This window comes from Stylophora pistillata, chromosome 10 (genome assembly GCF_964205215.1).
Source record: "Stylophora pistillata chromosome 10, jaStyPist1.2, whole genome shotgun sequence".
In the NCBI taxonomy this organism is placed as follows: Eukaryota; Metazoa; Cnidaria; class Anthozoa; order Scleractinia; family Pocilloporidae; genus Stylophora; species Stylophora pistillata.
In genome coordinates, this window is record NC_142528.1 from 23,519,433 (window position 1) to 23,543,668 (window position 24,236).

At 40.6% G+C, this 24,236-nt stretch overlaps 1 protein-coding gene and 1 pseudogene across 2 annotated transcripts; both read right to left on the reverse strand.

Moving 5' to 3' along the window:
• Window positions 1–1,531: 1,531 nt before the first annotated feature.
• LOC148722332 (sodium-coupled monocarboxylate transporter 1-like) lies at window positions 1,532–12,309 on the reverse strand (annotated as a pseudogene). Its single transcript, XR_015992496.1, has 16 exons — window positions 11,880–12,309; window positions 10,544–10,609; window positions 10,156–10,207; window positions 9,691–9,758; window positions 9,411–9,565; window positions 8,857–8,997; window positions 7,836–7,965; window positions 7,286–7,374; window positions 5,969–6,078; window positions 4,872–4,942; window positions 4,013–4,099; window positions 3,415–3,620; window positions 3,110–3,210; window positions 2,835–2,986; window positions 2,283–2,334; window positions 1,532–1,917 (listed from the first exon to the last, which is right to left on the reverse strand). The product of XR_015992496.1 is annotated as a sodium-coupled monocarboxylate transporter 1-like (transcript).
• A 1,384-nt stretch (window positions 12,310–13,693) lies between these two features.
• LOC148722333 (sodium-coupled monocarboxylate transporter 1-like) lies at window positions 13,694–22,518 on the reverse strand. The gene is made up of 14 exons (XM_088737034.1): window positions 22,443–22,518; window positions 22,282–22,349; window positions 21,995–22,149; window positions 21,312–21,452; window positions 21,001–21,130; window positions 20,122–20,210; window positions 19,883–19,995; window positions 18,542–18,612; window positions 18,191–18,277; window positions 16,990–17,249; window positions 14,830–14,917; window positions 14,472–14,702; window positions 14,057–14,152; window positions 13,694–13,834 (listed from the first exon to the last, which is right to left on the reverse strand). Exons 1-14 carry the CDS (start codon window positions 22,516–22,518, stop codon window positions 13,694–13,696), a joined length of 1,746 nt encoding a protein of 581 aa, XP_088593160.1.
• Between the last annotated feature and the right edge of the window lie 1,718 nt (window positions 22,519–24,236).

Below are 24,236 nucleotides of genomic sequence, written 5' to 3' on the forward strand. Positions count from 1 at the left end.
GTCATAAGTGAACTCATTAATCCTTACAAACCCTCTTAACATGAAGACTCATTTTATCCACACACTGACAGTTCTTGTTGTATTTCAAATGAATAAAGGCTGATAGTTTCTAAAGAAACTGTTTGGGGCTGCGTCGGTGGGGGTAACGAAATAATTTGAACATATCAACAAAGTTGAAATGGTAAATTGGCCACCGTTACGATTATAAAAGCTGACGTTTCGAGCGTTAGCCCCTCGTCGGAGCGAAAGGAAAGGCTAAAGCTCGAAACGTCAGCTTTTATAATCGTAACGGTGGCCAATTTACCATTTCAACTTTGTTGATATATTCAAATTATCTTGTTGTATTTCCTTTGGTTCTGACAAGGAGAATTTTGTATGATAGTCAGAAGCTTGTTGAGTGTATGATCATTTTCAGTTTATTCTAATGACCTCTATGTTTGATTGGTAGATGAGAGGCTGTGGGGAGGAATTAGAACCCAGTCACTCTTTGTCATTAGAGGGTGATTTGCGCAAAGTGCACTAAGAATTTCAAATTATAATTAAAATAAATAACTTTTTGTGTAGCTGTTCCGTTTTGGCGCCAAAATGCAGTCGCAAAGAGTCTGGGGACGAATTAGCCTTTTCATATTTAAATAGGTGCAACGAATTTAAATACTTGTCTAACAATCAACCAAACACATCCGCTAAAAGAACATGTAAAGAGCTGTATAAAGATGTTCGTATTACCCAACAGAATTGTAAGTAATATTTCGCTGCGAATATTTCAGCCCTTCAAGTGTAATTACATATTTGAAACACAATTCATTCATTTGCTTTGCAGTTTGACTGTTGCCGATGTTACCTTTGGCAACCAGTAAAGAAATAAAACAGTTATCTGTGCATCTGTAGCCTTCACATTTAAGTAACGCTTCGCTACGTAAGCGCGAATCAGAGGGTTTAATGCGAAACTCTTCTTTCTATATCAAATAGTTCAAGTGCGCATGTTTCGCTCTTTTCAGGAGGCTGTGTACCACAGCTGTGAGCATGGGTTCCTTGACATCGCAATGAGGTTAAAAATTTTTGGTAAGAATGAATTATATGTTCATGCATTACCTCTGAAGTGTATTTTGTCAGGGTGTCGTAAAAGCATAAAACAATTTTCTCAAAGGCCAGAGAGATGTTGCGATACATAATGGGAATGTTGGGAATAGAAATTTAGCAGCCGACAACTCCACGAGGTGGCTTTTCTTGTCTGCTGTTTCCAGGTCGAGTTGTATTTTGGAATGTTGTTGTTTTGGGAGGGAGGAAAACCTGAGGGCCTGGAGAAAAATGCTCCGAGTAAGGACGAGAATCAACAACAAACTCAAGTAAAGTTTACTAATCTTATTTTCCAACATGCGTTTTACCGTCATGTTTGTAACTGCAGTTTGTGTGCTACTTCTTATCAAACTCAATTTGTATGTGACGCCAGTTCTGGGAATCGAACTAGGGCTACAGCGTTGGGAGGTGAGTGCTCACACCGCTGCGCCATACCCCTCCCCGGTCTCATATATATAATACGAAAATATAATTTATTAAACCGATTTAGTTTGTATCTGATTGGCTAGAAGGATGCCGCGAGTTTACGGACCAATCACAGAGTGTAGAATTGCAGATTGGTCAGTCTATTGTCAAGTGCACACCTGTTGTAGCAAGACTTCTAAATCACTATAAACAAATGTATTTTACTAAATCCATCTGCTTTATTTATTTTTCCTGCTCAGGTGTGCCATGGAACATTCATTGTTGGAGTCAAACTGTTGGTCACGCTTACGAACAAGGACAGAAGGCGTTCCTCAAATATCTGTTGCGTGACTTTCAGTCAATGCCGACTAGTGAGTACGCTAGTAACTTCTGTGAGGACGGACTTGGCATCCTGTTCAATATCTTGAAGGAATGCTAGGTAACATAAACAGTGAATCAGTGATCGAGAGACCTCATTACCTGGTGGCAAAAGAATCGATATATTTTCATGCTTCTTGAAGAATATAGATAGATACGTATGATGCACGATCCTCGCAGTAGAGAGCGCTATTTATGCAATAGCGCTAATCAGACCTGAAAAGAAAAATCAGGCCTGTACGGGATTCGAACCACTGACCTCTGCGATACTAGTGCAGCGCTCTACCAATATATTCATATATTCATCGTATCTAATATAGATAGTCCTCATATTCTGGTTGTGTTTACTGTGGTTTCGTCTACAATGACAAGCTTATCACCCAGCTTAAATCGATGGCACCGTTTTGATTTTAGGACCTTACTCTGTCGAAGGAACTTGCCTCAATGCTGTCGTGTTGTTTTGACCGTCAGCCTCTAAAAGAAATCAAGATAGTGGTCATTTTTGGCCACTGCTCAAAATGGCCATTGAATGTCCACTTTTTCAGCTGCGATGGGCTAAATGCAATATCGCGAGAACTATATGGATATTACTGGCTTGACTGGATCATCTTTTGACGCAACTATCATATGATCACGTCTCACTACAATTTAGTATCCTCATTTTTCACGAGATCGTTCTCTTGATTTTGAAACAAACAAAGTTAGAGACAAAGTCACGACAGAAGAAATGTTAACTAAATCGTAAATCAGAAGATTAATTTTACACTCCGATACGATTTTGGTCACTGGTGTCCTTGACTTCCTTACCTGAGGTCGTTGGCAAAGATCTGTAATCAGGGTCTAAAGCTTTTGACTTAAGTATTTATCCAGAATTGGAACTGTTACTGGTTTGGACCTCTGAATTGCAGTTTTTGAAATTTAAATAGCAATGACTAAAGACATACACTTCTGTGGAGAAGGAAATACAACTTTACCTTCTTTTGGACCTCTTTTTCATGGCTAAGATACGCCATTTCTTCTTCTTCTTCCCATGTGAATTTGTTACCAGGCAGAAAGCCGCTCAACCGAGCTTTTCTTGGGAATAGCAACTTGGAATCCACTTGCTTACGCCTGTCTGCTTCAGTTTCTAAGTGAAACAAAGAGAACTCCGAGTGAAACGCAAAGTGATATAGGTTAGCCACCACAGTTGTATATTGGCTACCGATCTATGAACGTTATCTTGAAGCCAAGATAATTTAATTGTAATTACCAAGGGCAAAACTCGCGATCAATCTAACAATGAATGCTGCACCAAATGACACACCAGAAATCCACAAATAAGATAAGCTGTATAAATCAGCCAGCGGGGTGCTGGAAATGAGAAAAAGATAAAAGAAGCGGATTGATATAACTTATGAGTACAGTTTCAGCCGAACAAACCACGTCGAAAGTAATGTACTTGAACACAAAGCTTTCTATCACAATTTTTAAATTTTTTTTGTACCTTGCAGAACCAGCAAGTTTGAAATAACTGAGCGTAAAGTGAGAAATAAATCATTTGCGATCTGGTCTTACCTCGTGTGTGGTTTGAAACGGTGTTTAATGGTTCCGTTGTTGTATTTGGATAGAATCCCTTGTGTGTCGTTTATCAGAGCTTCTTAGTAAAATGAACACCCTTCAACCGAGCGTAAGCCTGGGTTGGTATCAGGTGGGTAGAAAACAGAACCAATGAACACCCATGCTGACAACGCAACACCTGTTAGAACTCCAAGGTAGATACCCTACAAACAAGGGCCAAACCACTGTAAGAATTAGTATTTAAGTCCCGTTACCTATGACCTAAGCCAATATCACGTGCGTTTCCCACCGAAAAAAATGCTTTCCCTCAAGGAAAAATTGTTTTGTGGAAAATGTGTCTAGAACGTATGCTCCCTAGTTCCTTGAAAAAAAGGTTCCTTCTAACAGAGTTAACTTTAAAAAAGGTTCCCTTCCAAAGATAGTGTCCTTTAAATATTCGTTTCTCTCTGAAAATGCTCTCTCCTTCGAAAGGACAGAAAGCTCTCAAAGTCAACTAGTACTATTCCCAAAGTGGTATCGGATTCGGATTTCGCCTACGAACAAGAATTTCAAGTTTAGGACCTTATGCACGTCGCCACTGCTCGGTAGCACTCACCTTTGAGTTCATCCTTGGAAAAAACATTCCGAGTGTGACAGCTGCAAACAGTGCTCCACCAGCGATACCAGTGATACTGTAAGCAAGCTATAAAATATAAAAATTAAAAAGCAATAAAGATGAAATAATCAATTTTTAATATAAGAGAAAAATCGAGTTTCCAGATGGGATTCCAAGCACGGGGTTGAAAGCTGCTTGAAGCGAACAAAAACTAGCGTGACTCGGTCAAGATTGTTTGGATTTAAAAACTGATTCAATTACTATTTAAAAAATCGAGTTTCCAGATGGGATTTGAACCCACGACCCTCCGTGATCTACTCGGATACTCTAACCACTGAGCTACAGGAGACTCTATGGTGAGCAAGGGTCAATTAGTGGGTATTGACTGGAACCGCATCACGCGGCTACACAGCCAAACATCAGCTAGCGCATAGAAGCTCACTAACAGCATCACGCTGTCACATTAAAGCATCACATGCATTAGAGCATCACATGCATTAAAGCATCACATGCATTAAAGCATCACATGTATTAAAGCATCACATGCAGCCAACCAGCCTCCAAAGTGAACATGTAAAGATGAAATAAACAATTTAAATAATCGAGTTTCCAGATGGGATTTGAACAAAATCAGGATTCAATTACGGTTTTAAAAAATAGGTAGTGCATTAACCGGTTTCTCGAAATTCATGCATGCTTTGCGCGCCTACTCTCTAACACTCACTCAGTCAATCATAGCTGACGGCGATATGGGTGGTGTACTTAAAGTGCACTGCCCCCTTGGATGTGGTCTTCTCAGATAGTCTGTACTGACCTGAAAAATGTCGCCGGTAAACCAGGTGAAAAAAAGCTGTCTTACCTGGAGAACCATTGCACCAGTATATTTCACTGCAAAAGCTCCACCCATCACAATTACACCATAGAAGACCGCTAAGAGAGGAAAATACGCGAAAATAAACAACACTTCAAAAGCAACGCGCTGGTCGCCCCGCCGGGTTTTATGAGAAGAGTAAACAGTTAAAGAAGAATTGCTAGAAGAACTGAGACACTCTTAGCATTGAAGTTTGTATGTGCTTCTAAGTTAGGCCCTGTTTATAAGCAGGTAGGGTAACCCTAGTGCTAGGGTTACCCCGACAGGAGGGTTACCCTAACGCTCCCACATTTCTTCTTTTTTTCATCTTCGTGTTTACAAGGCAGCTAGGGTTACCCTAGCACTAGGGTAACCTTAGCTGAGCGCTAGGGTTACCCTGTCGCCAGGGTAACCTTAGCTGAGTGCTAGGGTTACCCTAGCGCCAGAGTAACCCTAGCTGCCTTGCAAACGCTCTACTGGGGATAACTCGCCTACCCGGGACAACTTTTTACTTGTTTCAAGACCCTTTGAACATTGATAACAATGCGTGCGGTTACCAAGCATAGGTAAGTTGTCCCGGGTGGTAGGGTAAACCTACCTGTGAAATTTTGCTTGTAAACCCGGGCTATCTTTGACCCGCCTGCTAGGATAACCCTAGCACAAGGGTTACCCTCCTTGCTTGTAAACAGGGCCTTAGATAAATGTGGGTAGACATATTTGGACAGAAGACACGATATTCAGCACATTTATGGAATATTCTAGGATTTCTAGAACGTTCTTGATTAGTCCTTTAGAAAAGTTCCAGTTAGTGGTTTCGGCATGAATACGTAATATCTATTTATAGAAACTTGACTTGTTTACCGTAAATTCTGGAAAATTCTATAATGTAGTGTTACTGCAAATAGTCGTGTTGTAAACCTGTAGAATCTTCTAGAAAGATTGTAAGGAACTATATAAGAGGGAACAGTAGGTTGGTGTTGTTGTTGAAGTTTACTTCAGTATCCCGCGAGTTGTATGAAGATCTCAAGGAAATAAAAGGAGTTAGCGAAGAAAATTCAACTCAAGGTTTATCACGAAACCAATATTTGAGTAGAAAAGTGCCTTACCCATAACTTTACTGATTTTGGTGGCCTCAGAGTCAGTTAATGTTATTCTTCGCTTGATGAGATCTTCAACTGTCACAAGGGACATAGCATTTAAAGCCGAGGATATTGTGCTGGTAGGAAAATAAGTATAGAAATAAATAAGCACTTAATAAATAAAAATTGGAAGTCAACAATGGTACGTCCGAAGGGTACTCTTCGTCCGTTTATTTGTCAGGTTGAAACTGGAACCTGATAAGTTGAAAAATCATAATGATATACCAAAAGCAGACACTGAAGAAGGTTTTATTAGAGGTATTAAGCGAGTGATCTTGAAGAGAAAGGCGTCTCTCGGAGGATTATATACACTTAATGTATGGTCCCTCGGGAAACTTGTTAGTTTTGTTTTTTCGAGAGTCCTGATATATCCCGGACAAAGTGCTTCGGACAAAGTTAGAGTTGGTGAACAAACGTGCGCTCCGTTTTGTTTTTTAGAGATAAGTCCACGCCTTATGAGGAACTTTGTAAGCGTATCGGTCTCTCAAGTCTTCGTGAACAGCGATTAGCGAAAATATTGTCCACTGTCTTTAATATATTAACCAGTTATGCAGGACCAAAAAGCTTACGTGATCTTATAACAGTTAGGTGCTCCACTTATAACCTTAGGGGCACCACAATACTTGACCTCCCAAAAGTAAAATCAACAACTTTCGGGTTAAGATCATCGGATATGCTACATCAAACTATGGAACGCTTTACCGGACGAGTCTCGAAAGATACAAATATTTACTACTTTTAAAAATTACTTAAAAACATTAGATCTCACGGGACTCTAGCGCGTGAGGATCTATCCTTAGTTATATTTCCTGTTCTTGATGATTACATTTTATATATTCAACTCGGTGACTACATTGTTAAATTCTTATGTTTTAACATTAGCTAGTTCTTAATTCTTAATTTATTTAAATTTATATACCTTCACAAGGCTTTATAATTTCCTTTTCTCTTTTTATTTCGTGGCGTACCTGTAAACTAGCTTTTAGCTAAGCGTTCTGACCACGTTAAATAAATTGATTGATTGATTGATTGATTGTTATATATTTTGACCTCTCTTAAACAATCATATGGCAAAAATATGTTGTTATATACATTCGGCGCGAGGGCAACGATAGCGCAATTGTATCCCGGTCGGGATACATTTGAATTTGATCAGGGGCGCGTGACCAAGAGTCAAACAATCACAGTGCACGTTTTGTTAAGTGAAAGGTATATGAAAATAAATGATGTTCCAATAGCTGTTACATCTGATGAAGATACAGAATAATATGTCAAGTTGGCTACCTGAGAGCAGCGCCGTAAAGACAGGCAGTGAACACTCCTGGCAGGCCCTTTAGATGTCCAAGTTTGTTAACGACGAAATACGGAAGAACCTGAAAAGCATTTTGAGATAATACTTAAAATAATCTACTAAACTGAAAACGCTCGGTTCAAGAAGTGCCATTGCTGTATTACGGAATACAAATAGCCCAGCAATAACGGAGAAACTGTCTAACTATTTACGCAAAATTGTTTTAAAGTATTTTCAACAGGAGAGGAGTTACGCCTTGCAACATGCAGAAAAAAAACATCATAGGGAAACCAATGGGGGGGGGGGGGGGGAGAGGAAGAGGGTTGGGGTGGGGTCAACCTTAGATTCGATATCCACCGTGGTTGGGTCTGGTCTTCGAGTCTCCCAAGTACAAAGTTAGTGGGATCCCAGACATACGACTCCCCCAATTGAAGAAAAGTATTAATTCATATAATAAAAAATCCTGACTTATTTATACATTACGATAAAAAGACACTAAATCGAAGTAGAACCCCGTATCCTGTCCCTGGATCTGATCCTCACCTGATCTCCTCTCGAGATCTTCTTGGTTTCTTTCAAATCGCAATCAGCGTATGTTGCAAATATCACCATTCCGTCCAATGTACAAATAGTTACCACAATAATCAGCCCTGGGACATTCAACCATAATGCTCTGTAAAACATACACAAGTACAAGTGCAATAAATAACAAAAAATTCCTGCGAAACTTAATACCCGTGGTGAATGACTACATATAATTTTGTACTGTTCCTTGGGGTTAGGAATAGATAAAGGGTTATTTTTCATTTTTTTTCCTTCCTTTACTTGTCGCTGTGTACTCTTACGCGCCCTGAATACCTTGAATTAGATTTTTTTTTTAAGTAATTCGTTTCTATTGCATAGACCACTTTCATAAATGGCTGCCGGATTAATATTCTTTTGTTCAACTTTAAATCAGCCCTTCTGGCCTTGCTTGAGATAATGTATTCTTTTGAATTTTGTACTGGAGAACGAGGCCAGAAGGGGTAATTTAAATTTAAACAAAGGAATATTAATACGACAGCCATTTATGAAAGTGGTCTATTGTGCAACTTTACTGCGCATAATTCATACGCGCGAGAAGCGCGCGACTGCACCAAATCGACGGCTTCCACAGGCCAGCGGCAATGCGAGGATGTGAATCGTGATTCCATCGTAAACAAGCTCGGTGGACCCAATCTGCAAAACTCTATGGCCACTCTTTAAGTGATTAAAATAAATTTAATGGAGGAGCCATACAAGGTTTAACAGCTCATGTCGGGTAAAGTCTATCTTGAAGTGGAACGCGATCAGGATCACCCTTAAATTAAGAGAAAATTTTTTCTCCAGCTTACAGCGAGATAAAAGCACGAATTCAGGATAATGTGGGCCTCAAATTATTCGATTTGGTTTGTGGATAGCTTCGTGTCATTTCGGAAGATCTTCACTTCATCATATTCTTCATGCGTGTAAATTAGCTCTGCAAGGTCGTCGCAGTCAGTCACATGGGCGCAAAAAAAAAAATATTATAACCATCCAAACGGACCTTTTGGCCTCCTTGAGGGTCCTTATTGCGAGATACCGCTGTACGAAGTATTGGGTGGTTGACCAGACTGGGAGGATAGCGATAGTACCGCCCATGGCAAGTGTCCAGAACGTGTTACGAACCCGGGGGTCTGGGTTGAAACTAAGGAAAGATTATATCAACAGAACCAAGTGTAAGCTTAAAAGTAGTACCCACCCACCAATTCGTTTTCTTGTGATAAATTAAAGAGGGTTCCAAACATTTTTCATTCTCTTTCTGCATCAACTCAGTATTACGCAAGAACTTTTCCCTTGCATCCTGCAGATTTGTCACATAAACCTATTTCGACGGCATAACTTCCGCAAGTGCCCCTGGTTCCAGCGACGGTAGTGCATCCGATGTACCGATCGGAAAATCACGATCATAATTTCGACATCTGTCGGGACCATTCGGAATGTCTCATAATGGGTCGGCCTTTGTTAGATATATGTGACTAGTATGGCAAGGCTATAAGAATGCGGGAATACTTTTTCACGATAGATCGATAAAACCTAATATTTGCATGTGATACATACTCAAAGAAGTTGATTCGTCCGTGTTTTTTGTTGATCTCCCAGACTTTGCTAAGTCCGCCTACTTCTAAACTTCCTCTGACAGCAACTATGAGAAGACCTGCTAGCATGATAACCGATTGAAATACGTCTGTCCAAACCACTGCCTTAAGACCGCCCTAGAAATACATGAACACATACCTTAGTATCGGATGCATTCAACCTTGATTGTAATCAATACTGTATGAAGGACTCGTTTAAAAAAAAGATGAAGGGAGTTACGGAATATCGAAATATTTCTCACCAGAGAAGTGTAAAACGTACACACAACCCCAGTGGCGACGATAGAAACCGAAAGTGGAATACCTGCAACTGGAATTAAGAAAAGATAATGTCTTTCTCCTGAAAGGAACGTCAATCAAATTAGGTGGACTAAGATTTTAAAGCAAGATTTCAAGCAGACTCATGCGTAAAAGCCTTAAGAGAGACCATTGGATGTCTTTGAAAGGGATTTAGTGCGTGTTTGGTGAAATGGCCTTCGCCGCTGTTACGTCTGATGATTCTTAAACTTAGTGTTGTGGTTGAAATTGTAATGGATGTCAATACCTTCCCTCAGGGGCATTCTCAGAGTTCAAGTCCGATTACCAAGGTCACGTACACTCCATCTCGACTAACACAACAATTATCTAAGTAACCAGAGCACAGGAATTCCCTACCCCCAACACTGAATGGATCATGTATGGGGTAATATCGATGTTTATTCACTTACCCGCTTCCAATGCCAGCGAAGGAGCAAACAACGCCACGAACAGATACAGAGTCTGTGAGAGATCGAGGAAAAGTTGATAATGGTATCACACTGTACGTTAGAAGAGCTCTTCCGAAGAGGAACTCTATCGAATGAAAGTAAAATAGGGCATACAGAATTGGTTCACCTCTCTGACCGTTTGTTTGTGATGAAGAAAACTTAATGACAATTGCTTGAATAAGGAACGGGACGGTTGCTTGACGGGAAGGGTGGGGGGAATGGGTAGTTCGAGTAATGTGTTTTACCCGTAAGAGTTGTTGTTTTTCGAACAAGTTGCCAAACAACTCCAAGGTTACCTCCCATTTCGAAGAAAGAAAAGGAACGATAATTTCATTGAAAATGTACTCACCACCGATATTAAGAAGAATGCACAGCCAAGCATTCTTACACCAAAAGAAAAGCGTTTTTCAAGGTACTACGGAAAGTAGAAAAATCAGTAAAAAATAATGAATAAATAATTGAATAAGTGAATTAATGAACGAGTTAAAAAATAAGTAGCCTGAGAGCAGGTCTTTGGGAATGTATGAGGATTTAAGCAACGCGAGCACGTTAGAGGTCTGCAAAAGGTCCCTTTATTATCTAGCTGGCAGCGCCTGCGGGCAAGATGAAGCGAATCCTGTGTTCTGATTGGCTACCCGCGCGGGCAAGATCAGGATTGCCTGCTTTGATCCCGCACAAGAAAAAGGGTGTGTGGAACGGACTTACAACTTTCGTAACTTCTGGACAATGCCGGCGACGAAGTCACAAAAAGCGGGAGAAGACAGTCAAAACAAAAAAATTAATAAATAAAATGAATAAATAAATAAAATAAACGACTCTCTTGGGTTTATTGCACCACAAACACCGGCTTGGATTTCTTTCCCGGCTCTCAAAATAAACACTGAAGTCGTTCTTGATTCTTATCGAAGCGAAATCTTTTTTCTGTATAATAGATCCTTTATTGACCAAGCTTGTTCGGTCAAGATGACTGGAAGTTAGCCTCGTTCTTTTTTTGCGTTTGCGTTTTTGTGGAGCTCGACTTCGTCCCGGTCCATAAAGAACTCGGCCACTATCCAGCCATCTTGATCTCACGCTTGGTCAATAACGCATATGAAATGAGACTGAGGGTCAGACCCCGCGATCGCGAAAAGCTATGCCCGACTAGTCTCAAATCTTGCCACGCGTGGGGAGGAGATAAGCTTGTCATACAGCGTTAATAATGACGGCTTGCTCGCAGGCTAAAGAACAAGCTTAAGGTGACAGATGATTCAATAGCTGCGTTATTAACCTTAAAGATGGGTTAAAGTTTAACCACAAACTGCTATGGGCGTTGAAATGAAAACATACCTGCTATTCAAAGACATTATTCATGAACATCTTTCAACCCAACTTATGCAGCTGGCTCTTTTTCGCTCGTAGAAAACGAAGGCAGGAACCGCGTAAACGATATGGAACAAGCAGAACTCTTGCGGCATCGCTTGTAACGCCTCAACGCATACACAAAACAACCAGTTAGGCTGGCTAATGTTTAGGAATAGATATCGAACTGAACTCGGCCTTGAAAAGTTTTTAATGATGCAAAAATTATCAATGATCAAACATTGACGATAAAATCAGGGATAAGTTGACTCGATTAGTATTAATTGGCCCCAACAGGTGTTAAATAACGGTCGTAATTTCTTTCTGACTTGCTCGCGCCGGCTTACCTCGTTCACCGAAGTGATCTTGACTCGTCTAAACATTGGAATGTAGACGGCGCTTACAGATATAGAAATCAACACGTAGCTTATGAGGATCAAGTAGAACTGTGTTCCATAGGTGTAGATCTCTGCCGGCAATCCAAGGAGAGTGATTGCCGAGAGGAACGACACTAGAAGCGATATGGCGACGGGCCACTTCTTCATTTGGCGGTCGCCCAAAAGATATTCGGCCGTTGTCTTTTGTTTGTCTCCACCCGGTCCGCAGCCATACCAAATCCCGATTAGCGCCGAGACAAGCAACATGATGGAGAATACGACATAGTCGACTACACTGAAGCGATCTTCGGCCATAACTGCGTCAATATTGCCGATTTTGGAGGACTGCCCTTATTACAGCCAAGTCTAAGGAAGTTATCTTGCGCAAATTGTATTATGGTAATCAGATCAACCCCGTCAGTGTCAGACAGATAGCTCGTTTTAATTACCCATTGTTGAACCTAACCCTAACCAACTTGCCGATCTCTTGAATTTAAAAATAGAAAGACAGTTAAAAACGTTGTTCTATTGATATCATTGTGTGTCTGTCAGCTACAGTCAGCTATTTGATAATTTGTTGGGAAGTTTCACAATAACTACAACGTTGCGGAGAGAGCACGTGACGCTGTTACGAAGAGTAACACAATTCCTAAGAAACCCGCCCGCTGTAATTTGACTGACTAATGAGTTTGTTTAAACACAGTTAATTCTTCCCGATTAGAGCCGAAGTGTTTAATGTTTCCTTTTTTTCTCTGCTAATGCGGAAAAGTTTAATTGCTTGGGGCTTTAAATCCGCCCGCAGCATACCTAACTTTCAAGAGGTATCAAAGGCAAATGGCTGACTCGTCAGTTGTCATGATGTTTCATGATGTGACAATTTTTCTGTTTCAGAAAGACTGCAATGCTAACATGCAAATTATGTTTCCCACATTCCTAAGGAGTAAGTTTTCTCTGATTGCTTTTTTATCCGCTGTGATTGGGAACCTGGCAAACAAGAACCTCGGAACTGTAGAACACAACGATCAAGAAGAGATTAAGAGAGCGGGGGGTAGAAAAAAACATTGTAAAATACGGTGTCAGGCCAAATGTTTACTACTTTTTGAGTTACAGCGCACTCTAATTCTTTCAGATCTCTCACTGAATTGTTAATAAATCCATGAAGACTTCTTTGACTTTCTGACAACCCAAAAGGACTAGCCAAGTGATAACCTAATAAAACAGAAAACCTACCCCTATAACGAGCTAACCTCTACCGACTCCCTATTTTTATGGTGATAACCTTCGGCAGCCTTTGTTGGGCGCGATCCTGTTTTTTCTTTTTTCTTTTGCTTTTTGTTTTCCTACCGGAATCTTTTTTTGTAGATCGAGTAATATGGGCAAAACTTTTTCACGTTTCGGTACCTTAGTGCATATTTACGTTATCAATCGAAGACAACTGAAATGGTACCACTATTGCACTTTATTTAATCTTCCTCACAAATGTAAACATCAAATAGTGGGTGAAAAATTCTAAGACAACTCTTGACAAATAATTTCGTTTATCTCTAATATACAACAGCATTGAATCACTTAATATCGGGCCATTTTTGGTGAAGTAAGCACGAACTAAACTTAACTCCAAGTAAACCTGATACATGCAAAGACCTCAATCCAGTCACAGTCATAACCCAGATCACGGATTTGTTAAGGTTTCCAAAACGATCAGAGAGCTTCAGAAAAGTTGTCTAATACGTCGACGCAAAATATTTCCTATACAAGTCGAAAGCAATTATATTCTATGCTACTTAGAACAGTGTTTCGTTATCTTCAGTTACTTCATCATCCAGAATGCTGTGTCCACGGTAACGTTTTTTGTACATTCCGCCGTTTCCGTCTTTTGCGCTTTCTTCCAATGGTCGATCGTCTGTCTCACCTACGACGATCTCCTGAAGATTGAAAAGTCATACACGCTGTTAACAAATCAACATTGGTTTAGCGTGATCTATATTCTTATCGACAACGGTATTCGCCATTAAAGTGGTCAAAGTGTTGTGGACTCACGAGATGCAGCCGAGTGAGTCCACAAAAAATTTTGACCCCTGCGAGGACGACTATCGTTGTCGATAAGAGTACAGACCACGCTAAACCACTATTGATTTTTTTTTTACCACAATATCGACGTCAAATGAAATAACTGTGTCAGTGCATGACACGTTGAATGACACGTTGAATGACACGTCGACGGGAGCAGCGTTGTCTGTAATCTGTCGATAACGACAGATTGGCTAATCAGATTTTGACAATACAGCCAATTGCGCTAAAATTGAATCTAATCAAAGCAATAAGGGTCATTTGTCTTCCATGGACACCTCGAAACTTCACCTTCCTTTGCTACACATAACCCAACGTAATATTCCGTACCGCACTGTGCCGTAGCGTAACGGATGGTACCGTAACAAAATAGAAAACAATAAATGACGGACAAGTCCTATTACTCTATGTTATGGAAGTCACGTTACCCTTTTAATCTTTACGAGTGACTAGCACCTAATTTCTCCCTACAGGCGATTATTTAAAAAGTACCCTGTGAGCGTAATCTTTCACCACACCCTCATCTTCGTCCAGGCCCCAGCTAAACGAGTGATACGGTAAGAACCCGTAGAGCCATTCCTTCAGTGGAAACATCAGCTTGGGGTCGATTTCTCTATCGCGGTCCTCTTTAGTTTCTGTAAAGTGAGGTGAGCAAACTTGTTGTTGAATGTGACCTCTGTCATCACAATACTGTGCCACAACTTCGTTCCCAGGGTCTCTGGCCTGGAGCGAGATTGGAGCGGGAAGATGAGAGACCCTGGAAACGAGGTTGATTGTAGCACTCACGAGAATGCTTAAACTACAGCGTTAGTTTGGTTTTTTATTGGTAGTTAACAAAAGCGAGGCTTACGAGCACACCCACGACAAATGACGTTAGTACAGAAAGCCCACTAAACCACAAGTAAGAAATGTGGTAGAAATCATCCGCAATGCCAATACTGATGAAAGAAAAGAAAATTCAAACAATCAGTGTGAGGTGTAAAGGGGGTAAATTTCCAAAGAAACTGGTGCTACGTCATCCTCGGAGACCCAGGGGCTGTGGGTCGAAATTAGGGCATGAAGAGCCCCTGGGGACATCGTCTTACAAGACTAGTTCCAAACGGCCGCAGTCGCTCTGCCATCTGATTGGCGCCAGAAAATCTTTGTGTTTTTCTGCCCAATCAGAGTGAAGTGTACTTTAAAGTCCTTTCGTGTGCTTTAACACGGACATAGACTGCAGTGCAAGTTTATGAAATGTTAAACGAGACTTAAGCTTAAATCTTTCTAGATTTTTGCATAATTTACTGTGACTGAAACTTTGCCAATCCCATGAAGTTATTTCGTCGCACGGGCCACGCAGGTATGTCGAGCAATTGGCGCTTTCGTCTACGTAGCTTTCTGCTTCTGTGCGCGCCAAAATCTAATCTTCGCTTTGTAGTAGAGTCGTTCACAATACGGCTTAAGTTCGTGGACGACCTCCAGCAAGCGCTTAGAGAAAGCTTAGCTGTGTTTCCGGTTAGCTAATTAAAATCTGAACAAAAACTTATTAACGAGAACATCGTGGGAAGGACAGATATTTTCGGGCAGTTACCGAAGGGGTTTGGAAATGGTTTAATCTTTCAACTGCTGCCTAGAGTGTTGAAATTCTTGAGCTAGGAAGGCCACGGATTCTCTTCTAGTCCCTTGGTCATTGTCATTTCACCTCTTCTGTCGATTGTTGAAGACCAAGTTAAATACCTTTGATCATTGGGAATCGATCCGATACTGCTTTCAATGGGGAAAACAAAACCAAAGACCAAGAAATATTGGATGAAAAGGGCGGGTTTGCGGAATATATCGGGCATCAGAAGTGCTTTATTGCAAATGTCAGCTTAATAGTACAGGGTCATCTACCCACGTCTAAATAAGCAAAAGTTTCCACGCTTAGCTTTTCTTTTTTTTCAAGCGAAGATGAGATTAGATTTTGGCACGCACACACAGTACCAGTTGCTCGAGATACCTGCGGGGCCCGTGCGACGGAATAACTTCACGGGATTGGCAAAGTTTCAGTCACAGCAAATAATGAAAAAAATCTAGAAAGATTTAACGTTTAAAGCGACATATCAATGACTGCAACCAATGTGTTGTATACAAACCTCGCAAACTTTAAAACCCGTTCTCTAGTGATACCTGCAAAAGTATTCAGTATAATTTTCGGTAAGATTTTCGCGGACAATCTGATCGATTTCTCCTACATTGCGTGCTGAGACTGAAACTTTTCACCTCAAGCAAATCTCCGTCACACGGTCCAAACAAACAGCGAGCAACTGAGGTATTAGTCTATGTCCGTGTTAAAACACACCAAAGGACTCTAAAAGTACACTTCACTCTGATTGGGCAGAAAAACACAAATATTTTCTGGCGCCAATCAGATGGCAGAACGACTGCGACCGTTTGGAACTAGTCTTTTAAGACAATGTCCCCAGGGGCTCTTCATGCCCTAATTTCGAACCACAGCCCCTGGGTCTCCGAGGATGGTGCTACGTCAGTTGTGGGGATATTACAAGATTGTTTGGTTTTGACAACTGAGTTGGTAATGTAAATCGGCCACCGTTAAGAGACTTTTCGAGTGTCAGCCCTTCGTTAGGAAATTCGCTCTAACGATCGAATGGCTAATGCAGGGGCCCTTTTCGCAAAAAGTCCTGGTCACTTAATGGGCCCGCAAAGCTGTTCTGTTTCATTCATGATAGGGATTTCAGAAGTTTTGATTATAATACAATAAAACTTACAGCTAAAGAAACAAAATGGACTGATTTGGGTGCCAGAACCTGCTTTTCTATCCTTCAAATTTTGATTTTAAAACATGGCTTCAGTTAAGTTACCGGGAGTATCGAGAAACGGACCCCTGGAAACGTCATCTTTAGGAACTCTTTACGGTAGTCAAGTTACATTATCAACTCACTTGATGAAATTAAATCATAACGAGAGGTGCACCCTGGATAGAAATAACTCCCAAAGGAGAGAACGATATCTCGTGTACAGTACAACTTACCCATGGGGTTTATGAGGGTTTTGAATATATCCGTCGCCATATTGGTCCAAAATTGCCCGCGAATTGTTCAGTATTTCCGCAGTTACGTTGAGTCGCCTAGTAGCGTTGTAATCCAAGCTGGTGTAGAACACAGCGTCTTTATAAAACTGGCATTCCTGCACTGAAGTTGTGCCGGGATATTTGTTCGGAGGATAGAAAACTGACCCCAAGAAAACCCAGGCAGTTAATGCACACCCAGAGAAAACACCAGCGTAGGCTCCCTGTGGAAAAATATTCGAAGAGTTAGTATGCTGTGCAGGCGTTGATGTGTCTATTACAAAAACTTTACCTATCGAAATATAACAAATATAATAAGATAAAAATAACAATAAAAACAATAATAATAATAATGATAATAATCATTTTGCTAGGGTAGATATATAAACACTAGGAAAATGAGAGTGAATTTAAAAGAATGAGGATACAATGGAAACCTTGAAATTTTCGAGTGGACAAAACGTGGCGCAACGGCGTAAAATAATATATGTTCTAACTCTTATCACGTTGTTATTGATCCTGGAAATAATCAGTCTTAATCAACAAGCTTTCTTTCATAAATGCCGCAATCTGATTGGCTACACCACTCGCTGATTGGCTACACACAAGCGCGAGTGGAATAATTGTTTTTATTAAAGACGCCCTCAAGAAATTATTATTTTGTGAGAAGAAACCGGATTTTTAGTTCCCCTTTGATTTTAAACTGACGCGCACGCTTACCATATTTGTAGATTATGGTATATTGGCTCATATATCATAATGGCTAAGCCAATAACAAGTCTTGAATTGCATTATCCAATGATCCAGTTTTTAATAATAATCTTTTAACCCCTAGACTAGCATCTAATTTCTCCTTACAATATCACCTCCTGAATCAAACATTAAGGTCAGGAGAATAAAGGAAATGATCATCAATTGGAAAAAGCTCTCGGTTGTTAAACAAGTTCTCTTTGTCGGCACCTAAGGAAATGTATAGAGAACAGTATGGAGAATATGTATGCTGATGTTAGGGTGTAAGCACCGGACACCTGCCACATATGAACCAAGCATATGACCAGACTTACTAACTATATCCCTGTGGCTCCGTCCTATCTCATCAGCTTCTTGATGTGAAGCTCACTGCTTTGTGGCGCTTGTGCGCGTGCGTGTGTGTGTGTGTTCTCACCTTTGAATTTGCTCGGCGCACAAACATTCCCAGCAGAAAGATACCAAGCAGTGGACCACCGCAGATTCCAAAGATGCTGTAGGCGAGCTGATGAATTGTTTAAATACAAAACGCATTACAGGTCACTCATTTCTATTGTGCGCATCCATTCTCGTTCATATTTTCACTGACCCATTGCTACAAATTACTGGAAAAGTAACTCATTTCAATAGCTTACAGTCCAACTATCTAACCAGAATTTAAAACTCGGGCTCTATTTCAAGTAGCGAATACAGTAGATTGACAATCCCTCCCTAATATCCCACCTCAGCATAAATTGAGTATGCCATGCAGAGAAGATCCTGCACTCACCTGTAGAACCATAGTACCCACGTATTTGACTATGAATGCTCCAGCGATAACAATATCACCAAACACAACCGCTTGAAAGATATATAAAATAAAGGATTACATACGTAAATACATACATACATACATACATACATACATACGTACATACATACATACATACAGGTTAGTTGACCACTCCCCATGGGGGCTTTTCGGGGCCAATTCCCACCAATTCCAACCCAGGGGAAGACGTTCACGACACAATATTCTCGTGCGTGGGAAATAAACGCCTCCTACCCCTAACCCTGCAGGAGACGGGGCCTACGGTTTATTCGTCCTTATCCAAGAAGACTAGAATATCTATCCATTTCTTTATTAGAGAAAGGTAGAAATTAGACTACGTTGAACACCGATGAAATAAAAAACAGTGAAAGGTAAACTCTTTCATGAAAATAAGAGATTTTGCTGAGTCAAAAGATCGATATTCTCGAATCTTTATCTATTCAGATCATCATTCAAATTCGTTACCCCTCATAGATTACTTTAAAATTAAGCATCGAAAGTAGTCCTGGATAGCAATTATTCTCTTTTATTTTTTACAACGCTCTGTGATTGGTGGAAGAAAGACTCACGCGTCCCTCTCAATAACCAATCGAATGTAATAATGAAAAACCAATCGCAATTTAGTCTCTCACGTTTTCCCGCCGCCCTTAAAGTTCTTCACCAGGAACCACTATGGCAACTGATGATACAATGTAATTCCCTTTGCTCTTATCGGCCGCTTGTGATTACTTTGTAAATAAAAACTTCCACGGTGTTTAGGGCTGATCATGCTTTCCTGCGCAGGTCAAAGTAATGCGCGGTGGTTTAAATTGAAGTTTCAAATTTGGCAAGAAGGATCGCGGTTTACTCCTTTACTCCCACAAGTGACCAAAGATTAAATTCTCTTTACAATGTCGATATAGTCTTAAATAGAGTCTAATACTCCATTCACACCAAAGCTTAAACATGTTTAAAAGCTGTTTTATGAAACACCGTTTAAATTTTTTTTCATAGAAGCTACTTAAACCAATGTTTGTCGACTTCAAATTTAGCACATTAAAGAAAATACAAACCTGATGGAAAATTCAGTTTTCAAGTTCAGTTCTCCGCGTCTGATTTTTATTGATTTAAACCAGGTTTAACTAAATACGTTTTTCTGATGTGAATGGCGCATAAGTGACGAGAAAGAGATATATCAAATAGAGGATAATGATGGGTTTAAAATCAAATTCTTAGAGCTAGAATACTTAGAAACGTGTGACAGACAGAGTGGAGAATTCATATTCAGATCTTGGGAGTAAAAGGGCGATGGTTACTTACCGATAATCTTACAAAGTTTGGCAGCATCCGAGTCAGTTAAGTCCTTCACTCTTTTCTTGATGATATCTTCTAAAATTACTAGTGACATGGCGTTCAGCGCAGAAGATCCCGTGCTAAAGAGCAAGAAAGAAAATTATGGATATATACTTCGATCTTCATCCTTTAAATCCTTTATACGAAAGGAATTTCCGTGCGCTTTTTAACGTACAACATGGTTTCCATTATCGTCCACATCTCACCTTAAAGCTCCCGCATAGAGACAAGCAGTAAACATTCCCGGTAATCCCTTCAAGTTGTGCAGTTTGTTGATCACAAAGTAGGGCAGTGTCTGTGATGAAAGAAAAGAAAAAAGTGACGGAAATTAAGGCAGAGAAATTATGGTTGCTGTTGGTGTATTTGACGAAGCAACCTGAGTGTGTGTAATAGGCGCTCGATTTAATGGGGGCGAGTAATTTAGACCTGCATGCACGATCGAGAAGTCAGTCGCGCGGGCTTAAGCGTTTCTTTTCTCTCACACGTGTCTTTTTTACGCCCTTGATGAGAGCAGGTCTCGCAGGCTAAAGAAAGTAAAGGGAAATTCCTTATGGACGTGTGATTTATTCCCTCTCACGCGTTTTCGACACCAGAAGTCGGGAATGATGGACACTCTAATTCAATAGATTGGCCCCTATGCAAGGACAGGGCCAGATCGGCTACAAAGAGATATGTCAGTTGGCAGAATTGACCCGTTCCATTTACAGACAGGACAGTCTCCTCCAGCCTTCCTGTCTATTTACCTTGCCTTCTGTCTGTCTGTCTGTCTGTCTGTCTGTCTGTGTGTCTGCCTGTCTGTCTGTCTGTCTGTCGGTCTGTCTGTCTGTCTGTCGGTCTGTCTGTCTTTCTGTCTGTCTGTCTGTCGATCTGTCTGTCTGTCTCTCGGTCTCCGCGGCCTGTTTACCCGTCTACCTGTCTCTCATTTAGTCTGCCTATCAGTTCTTTTTAGATTGTAACAAGACTTTAAACTCACTGGTCATCAGACCGCACCCTATCGACTAAAGGACAAAACTCCCTTGGGTACAGAGATGAAACGTTCGCATTTTCAAATAATTTCAAAATGAGAAAAAACTTAAGGTTTTTACCTCGTCATTGCTGCTAATCTTCTTGTCTTTTATGAGGTCACATCCTGAGTACACAGCGAAGATAACGAGTCCATCCAAGCAACACAGAGTGACAATCACAATGAGCCCAGGGACGTTCATCCACACGGCCCTGAAACGCGATAAATCAGCAAGTCTGAAGTTTGGCTGAGAAGGAAGTCACAGGTTACCAGAGTTTGGACACTTCTAAAAAATAGTCCGAGGACTGTTGCTGTGAGGATCTCCTTATGTCTTGTTTCAGTATCATAACGGGTAAAGGCAACAATAACTTGGGTAAAAGATAGCTTGGTTACCTTTTAGCGTCTTTTAAGGTTCTTATGGCAAGAAACCGCTGAACAGCAGTTTGGCTGACTGTCCATACAGGCATAGCAGTGAAAGCGCCACCAATGGTTAAAGTCCAAAATGTATTTCGTATCTTTGGGTCTGGATTGAAACTAAAAACAGTGATGACCACATTAAAAAAAAAAAACACAAAAAGTATGTGTATCGATCGTAGCTTTAACCTCTCTCCACCAAGAATTTTAAGTTGGAATTTCTCTTTTCAATGTGCAGATATTTCCAAGCAGAGAAGTGAAGAGAAATACAAAAAAACATCATCAGTTTAGGAGATAAACTAGATTTGATACCATGATACTATTAACAAGGAAAAAGTTAGCCAATACTTATAAAAAGAATTGTAGGCATGAAATGCTATAACGCCTAGGCCGTTTATTGGTTACTCACTTTGATTTCTTATTGGTTCCTGGTAATGTTGGTTTTTAGTAATGAATATAACACTTAATGAAGAGGTGTTCTCAGGCAACACGCCACTCCCTCAGGAAACACGCCACTCCCTCGAACACCGCTCTAAGCGTGGAAAATCCTTGGCCCCTGGAAAAACGCAGGTCCGCAGAAGTGTGGCGATCGATCGAAAAGCCCAACCGATTCAGAACTAAAATGATGCGACTTTTTACAATTTTATTGGCCAGTTTCTTACTCAAAAAACGTGGTTCTGTTAAACTTCTCGTTTATCTCCCAAACTTTGGACAATCCACCGACCTCGATGCTGCCAATCACCGCAACCGTAATAAGCCCTCCTACCATAACCGCTGACTGAAATACATCCGTCCACACCACGGCTTTCAATCCACCCTTTTGGATGAATAAAGAAAGAATGAAATAATTCTTAGCAGCTTTGTTAAATAGGGCGTTTAATTCACAAGCAAACCAGCTGAATTTCGGGTATATTGTTAATCTATCCTGAAATTCTTATCATTTACTCACCAGACTGGTGTAAAATGTACAAACCACCCCGGTGGTCAGTATGGAGGCCGTCAGTGGAATTCCAGCCACTGATTACAAAGAATACACAATGAATAAGAAAATTGATTAAAAATACGAAAACAAAATTTTAAATATTTTATTTCGGGGACAGAATGATTTACCTAGTTGTAGTAAGCTTTCTTGTACAACATGCACTATTAACGTTTGCGCCCAAATATCAGCATGCATATTCTCCATACTGTTCTCTATACATTTCTTAATAATAATAATAATAATAATAATAATAATAATAATAATAACTTTTATTTGTATAGCGCTCATATCTTAAATTCATGGCGCTTTACAACACTGTACGGGGGACTTAACCGGACTGCTAACCAGTTTACAATCAAATAAAGGCGAATATAACAGATACCCACTCCCCCCAATTCCCAGTAAACAGGCCACACCACATTACAGTAATCTCGTGAAGTGGGTTCTTAAGGCGCTGACAAGGAGAATCTGCTTCACAATCAAGGGCTTTTTTTAGTTGGTGATAATTTAATTTATTCGCATGACCTTAAAGTTTGATTCATGGTTGATATTGTAAGGAGAAATTAGCTGCTAGTCTCTCGTAGGGGTCAAAGGTTAACAAATAAATCCCATGTTGCTATGCGTCTGTTCAGTAAAAAAATCACCGATGACGTCAAAATGAGGTAAGAACACAAAAGTGGCGCACAAGGTGCTGCCACATTTTGACATCTTCGTACGACAGCATGGAACGTATTGGTTTCATATAATGTACATGCAAATTGCCGTTAGTGGTGACGTAATCTGCAGTGGCGGGTTCCAGACCTTGAGCTGAGGGGAGGGGGGGAGGGGAGGGGGGAAGAGTGCATTTTGTGTGTGTACACCTGCCGGCTTCTCTTCCTCCTGCGACTGTTTTTTTTTTAATTAAAATGGGGGGGGGAGGGGGTGGGGAGCAAGGGGGCACCCCGGGCCCCTATCCTAGTTCCGCCACTGATCTATGCGTCTGTTCTCCAATACTAAGAACAAATAAAAAATTCATCTTTCGGTATCATTAAAATTACAACTGGTGAGTTTGAGGACGAAAATCGAAATTTATAGTTCATTGTAAAAACGCTAATTCAGTAAACGCGTCGCTACTTACCGGCCTCTAAGGCGAGTGAAGGTGCATACAGGACAACAAATAAATAAAGGGTCTGCAAAAAACAACATATGAAAAACATTTCAGCCAGATGCCACAACTACTTCGCTGAAACTGGAAACAATTACTTACGTATTCTAAAATGAAGAACACGCATCCTACCATCCGCACTCCAACACTGAAGCGTAGTTCAAGATACTGTTAAGGGGTCAAAACAAGTCAGTAATCAGTCTTTGCTTTGAACACAATCTATATTTTGGAGATTCTTGGATTCACTTGGAGATCTTTTGGCTTAAACAGAGAGGGAAGAGGGAGGAGTGCGGCGGAGTGGGGCGAGACAAGACAAGACAAGAGTCAATAATTATGGGATTACTAACTTCGCCAAACTAACGGATCATAATAATTGTGCGACAGAAAGTAAAGAGAATTACTAACAAGATCTTGGGAGTGAAAGGATTAGAGTTCTAAGCCCCGCACTGGTTGAGATTGTCGACGTAACAGCGAATAAAATTCGAAAGATGCTGGTCAGACTTTCTGGGTTAACTGGCCATATTTAATACGATAAAGATGGTAATGCAGTAAATGGTTTGAACCCGGGGGTAACATGTGAAGGTGTAGTCTGATCGTCTGGGTGAGTGTAGTCCTGAGAAGGACTGTTGTCGGTGGTAGTGACTGACGTTTCGACAACCTGTGCGGAAGTCATCATCAGAGTCAAGTGAATGATTGTTGTCAGTAGAATGTTCTTATTCCAGTTCGTGTGAAATGATCGGTTGGTTTTGCCGTGATGTTATTGGCTGTAAGACTCAAG

Excerpts from the sequence above, each read along its gene's own strand:
- LOC148722333 (XM_088737034.1), bottom strand. The coding sequence starts at position 22,518 with ATGGAGAATATGCATGCTGATATTTGGGCGCAAACGTTAATAGTGCAT. Across the intron at positions 18,613-19,882 it reads CAAACTTTGTAAGATTATCG|CGGTTGTGTTTGGTGATATT; the intron begins GTAAGTAACCAT and ends ATATCTTTCAAG. Across the intron at positions 18,278-18,541 it reads TGGGTACTATGGTTCTACAG|CTCGCCTACAGCATCTTTGG; the intron begins GTGAGTGCAGGA and ends ACAATTCATCAG.